This window comes from Triticum aestivum, chromosome 3D (genome assembly GCF_018294505.1).
Source record: "Triticum aestivum cultivar Chinese Spring chromosome 3D, IWGSC CS RefSeq v2.1, whole genome shotgun sequence".
In the NCBI taxonomy this organism is placed as follows: Eukaryota; Viridiplantae; Streptophyta; class Magnoliopsida; order Poales; family Poaceae; genus Triticum; species Triticum aestivum.
Window position 1 is genome coordinate 322,514,825 of NC_057802.1, and position 4,971 is coordinate 322,519,795.

At 45.9% G+C, this 4,971-nt stretch overlaps 1 protein-coding gene across 1 annotated transcript; it reads right to left on the minus strand.

Annotated features, from left to right (window-relative positions):
• Nucleotides 1–710: 710 nt before the first annotated feature.
• Nucleotides 711–4,598, minus strand: LOC123078654 (homeobox-leucine zipper protein HOX3). Its single transcript, XM_044501239.1, has 4 exons — nt 4,426–4,598; nt 3,895–4,130; nt 3,019–3,098; nt 711–1,266 (listed from the first exon to the last, which is right to left on the minus strand). The coding sequence occupies exons 1-4, from the start codon at nt 4,496–4,498 to the stop codon at nt 987–989; spliced, it is 669 nt and encodes a 222-aa protein (XP_044357174.1). The 5' UTR covers nt 4,499–4,598; the 3' UTR covers nt 711–986.
• Nucleotides 4,599–4,971: the final 373 nt, after the last annotated feature.

A 4,971-nucleotide genomic window follows, 5' to 3' on the forward strand; every position in this document is an offset into this window, starting at 1 on the left:
GATGCTCATTGTGGCAAGTAGTAGTTGGCCAAATGCATAGAGGCGACGGAGTGGGCCGGTCGACTTGTCATACGTGCGGGGCATCCATTTTTTGTTTTGATTCTTCTTCTTTTTTGTTCTTTTTTTCTTCTCATTTTTTCTGTTTCTTATTTGGTTTCCATCAATTCAAAAGTTTTAAAAAAAATCAGAATTTCAAATTTTATTCAAAATTTTGAAAATTGTTCCATGTTTCAAATTGTTGTTCACGTCTTTAAAAAATTGTTTGAAATTTTATTTGTTTCATGATTTTCAATAAATCTTTGAAAATTCAAGAATATATGGATTTTTTTTTAAAATCTCGTTTTCTCGTTTGGATCCCATTGTAAAAAAAATCATGTTCGAGTTTATAAAAATTGTTCATTGCTTTCAAAAATATGTTTGTGTTTTGGAAAAAAAGGTTCAGAATTTTTAGAAAGTATTCGCACTTATATATAAAAAAGCAAAACAAAATCAATTCTCGACGGGCTAGCAACGTGTCACTAGAGTGCGAGGTCGCAAGGAACCTCCTTTTCTTGGTTTTTTCGCGCCACGTGTTAAAAAAACTCGCTTTGCGTTGCACCCGGTGGGTCAGGCTGGTCACCTGGACCCTGTGGTCATTGCGCTCCTATATGACGCATGCAAAATGCGTCATATTGGATGTCCCGCCTGGAACAAGGGGTCAAAAGTGACGATAAACATGACATTTTTCAGTTAAGAAGAGAACGTGCGGCCCTAGAAGACCAAATGAGCAAAGAAACTAGATTTTTTTTTTGTCCATGGCATGGGCCACAGGCCCACATGGTCCATTGGGGGCCTCCAAACCCCACACAACCCCACTACGCCTTTTCCATGTTCTTTCCTCCTTCATCATCAATTTACACAAAGAAAGACTTATCGATCGTGCGTCCTACATTACCACTAGCAACTCTACCTCGACCTTTTCCCTTAAGCCCTAACATAACAAAACCCTAAAACGCCGCTGAGGGGCGGCGAGGGTGGAACGGCGAGGCGGCCGGGCGGGTGATCCGCGGGCCGGTGGCAGCGGTGACGCGCTCGCAGCGGGGGCACATGGTGAGCGCGGACGCCGGGAGTGGCTGGCGTGTGTGCGGCGAGAGCACCGTGGGCGGCGCCATGCGCATCGCCCTCAGCTCCTCCACCTCCCGCTGCAGGCGGCGGTTCTCCTCCGTCAACGAGCCGAAGCAGCGTTTCAGGTACTCGCACTCCATCTCCGTGTGCTTCAGCTTAGTCCTGTACACGTACGTGGTTCAATTCATTCAGATTAGAGCAACTCAACCACTACCGCTAGCTAAAGAAAATGATCCAGGAATAGTAAGTAGTAATAACACAAGTTGCTCGATCTCATAACGGAACATTGAACCTCGGAACCTACACTTGCACAAGTTAACGGTGCACATATAATTGTAACTTGACAACATGCTCAGTTGTATACAAGATGACAGAGTACACGGAACAGAAGGCAACCAAATGCATAGCATCTCACCGTGGGAGCTTAAACTAGCATGAGCTAGAGCACTATACGCAACTTAATTTGACCATAGGCCCCCATTCCAAGAGCATTGTCATCTCGACGTAGAGTGAAGGAAGGCCAATGACTTTGCCACGTTCGACTTCACGAGACTCGCTGAGCCAGGGTCAAGTTGTAGCCGTTTCCAGGCTTGCACGTGCTGATTAGTCCACGTGCTGATGCCAGCGATTAGCTCAGTTGTTTAATCTAGAGAATCCTAATCTAGTAGTACATGTATCATGGAGTAATAATTATAAAAGGTGGCGAAGCCGCCTTACTCTATCAAGCTAGAGAATCTACCTAGTTGATGTTGTCCCGCATCTCAGATGCAGTACAAGTTTCAAGGTAGATAGCCAGTGATCTATGCCACCTTAATTGAGGGAAGGGTCCATAATTATGTTGGGACGAGAATAGGCTATCATTACTGGAGTAGTGCTGGACAAGCATATTGTCACTAGTTTGATTGGCGTTATCATTACATTACGATACTCCCTCCTTTCTGGTTTATAGGGCTCAATTCAAAAATCTCACCAACCAAGATAGATGGTGAGTGTTGGAATATTTTTTGTAGTTTGCAAAAGCACCTAATTAATGCTCTTGTTTTTCCTCAAAAAATTATGTTTATCAATGCATTAATTGCAATGCATGCATGCATAAAATACATGCATTGGTTAATTTTCTTTTAATACTTGCATACAATGATTTAATGCATCTTGAAATTTGAACATGTAACGGGGAACAACCAAATTGAGCCTTATAAAATGAAAAAACTAAAATTCTGAGATAAGCCCTATAAACCGGAAAGGAGGGAGTAGAAACTAATCTCTATGCAAAGTTTCTTAACAACGGCGGACCACAAACAGCTCGGTTTAATCTCGACGCGAGTTCAAAGTAGCACGCACAGCCAAGCTGGAGTAGTCTGCAAGTTAAGCAGCGCGTGCGTACCATGGACGTGTAGTGTAGGATTTGCTCAATGAAGTTGCAACGTTACATCAATTAGTGGGCTGATGTTCCATATATATTGATAAACACCTTATTATCTACTGATAGTAAGTTACTCTATTAAGGGACTGGACAAGCATTGCCTTGAGTTGCTTGACCTTTCAACGGAAATGAGTAACACAAGGAACAAGCAGGTCCTCCAAGTTTGTCCCATTTGCCTCGGTTTCATCATTAACTAACGAACCAATTGCACGCCACCGTCTTCCCTACTTGAATGCATTGGCAGTATTCCCTGCCCGTTTCCTAAAAAAAGTTACTAAATTAAGCCAACTAACTTGATTATCTTAATACTGACCGCCGAACGGACTGGTACGATTTTGTGGGGTAGACGAGTGGTAGTCCCTTAACGGTGAGGTTCCATGTGCACGTGAGGCTTGGCCATGTCAATGTGTGCTCGTGAACATGTATAAAGAGGTACGTACACTGTGCATGTGAACAGGAACAAGTTAAAAGGGATTCCTTCCTATTTTTACCTTGCCCTGCGGTTCTGAAACCAGACCTCCACCTGCCTGGGCCGCAGCTTCAGTTTGATCGCCAAGGCCTCCTTTTGCTTCTGCATGCAAGAATTCCATTTCCATGGCGTTAAATAAATAAATCGCTGCACGCCCATGACGGTTCACACAGGCCTTCACCGTCCATGTTAGCTAAGACGGGTGAATAAATATGAGTAACGTTACTCCGCTAGTCAAACAAAACCTACTACTACTGCTGCTGCTGTATGTGAAGGAGTAACTGCGTTACCCTGGGAGGCAGCTGTGACTGGATAGGTTCATTACTGGCCGCAGCCGCACTGTACCACGACGACATGAATTCCACCCCACTGCATAAGACCAACGTTGTGCTCTACAGTCTCTGCTGGACTTTTATGCACCATGTACCGCGCCAAACAATCAGAGGTGCGCCCCCACTCTTTATTTGGCTACTACTAGATCTCTCCATGCTACTAGTACAATACTACAAAGTTGTGCACCGTTAAGGTAATGTACTACTACCGAGTACTGCCACTAACGAGTAGTAATGTTTTGCCTTGATTTCCCATGAACGGACCATATATATAATCAAAGATCGAGCAGTGCTATGCTACTTAATGGATCAGTGGTCGTCCGAACCCATGGCAGGGTTACTTCGTGCTCTTCAATGCCCATCAGAGTAGCGCCACGGAAACGAATCCAGTTCAAGATTCATCCGTACGACCAGCAGATCAACTTTGCAATAATGCTCTCATCCGTGGACGAGATTTCTGGTGCACGTACGTGTATAACTATTATTACGTGCGTGTACTACATGCCGGCCAATCTTTTTTGGACATGCCGATCTTAAGCAAGTTAAGTGAAGGCGGCATTGCTGACCGGTGAGAGGGTGTGGTTGAGGCGGAAGCTCTCCTCGAGGAGGCGGGACTGCTCCTTGGAGAGGCGGAGCTTCTTTGGGCGGTGCGGTCCACCGGCGCCCCTCTCCTCCTCGTCCTCTTCCAGGCCGCCCATCAGGAAATCCTCCTCCTCGCCGCCGCTCGCCGGCTGGTTCATGTCCAGGTCCCTCATGTTCCCGCCACCGTTGTTGTTGATGATGTTGTTGCAAACAAACCCCTCTGCCAAGGACAGCACGTTCGAGTTAGTTCTCGTCGATGTTACACCCTCAACAGCCAGCTGGTTACTTGAACAAACTCAAACATTTCACATGCAACTTAAAGAGAGAGGGAGAGAGAAAAAAATGCTAGCTACGGTGCTGTGCATTTCTTCCCGGAGCACCCAAAAAATTTTGTGCATGCGCGTAGAAATGCTATGTTCACTGACAAGATTTGAAGCTATGAACGGAGAAGAACTTGCAGTTGTAAGAGGGAGCCGGAGAACCAAAACAGCTCGTAGGTGGTCTCCCGAGCTTACCTGAGCCAGAAGAGGAGCTGAGGCCGGGGACAGCCATGGTGAGCTCCAGGCCTGAAGGAGAAGTGGCCCCCATCACAGGCGACAAGCCAATGCGGAAACAAGAGCAAGGAAAGGGTGATGAGGATGGGGAGAGGAGGAGGAGGCAAAGGCCAAGACAAAGACAGATTGAAAAGGAGTAGAAGCCTGGGGAGGCTTTATATAAAGGGGGCCGGGTAGTAGAGCGATACCACCACTGCTCGTACTACGTTGGAACATTTAACAGTGGCAGTACTGCCATTCGATGGAGAAAAATATATGAAATGAAACCACTCTATTATGAGCGAGCAACACTGGTAGCAGGGTGTGATGTACTTTGTCTGGCAAGAAATTATTAGGCTCACACTGTTGGAGACATCATGAGGTTTTCTGCTTTGACCGGGATTAGGCATTTCCAACGTGAACGACCAAAACACCCGCAAATGTCATCCAAAGTAGATCAGCAAATCGGTCTGAACTGGTCTGGATGTCGAAATCCTGCAGCCCGGACCCAAATCGAGGAGAGCTCTG

What these genes read in the sequence shown, in the direction of transcription:
- LOC123078654 (XM_044501239.1), bottom strand. Translation starts at nt 4,498, where the DNA reads ATGGGGGCCACTTCTCCTTCAGGCCTGGAGCTCACCATGGCTGTCCCC. An exon ending in TCAACCACACCCTCTCACCG is followed by an intron (nt 3,099 to 3,894) that starts GTCAGCAATGCC and finishes TCTTGCATGCAG; the next exon opens with AAGCAAAAGGAGGCCTTGGC. An exon ending in TTTCAGAACCGCAGGGCAAG is followed by an intron (nt 1,267 to 3,018) that starts GTAAAAATAGGA and finishes GTACGTGTACAG; the next exon opens with GACTAAGCTGAAGCACACGG.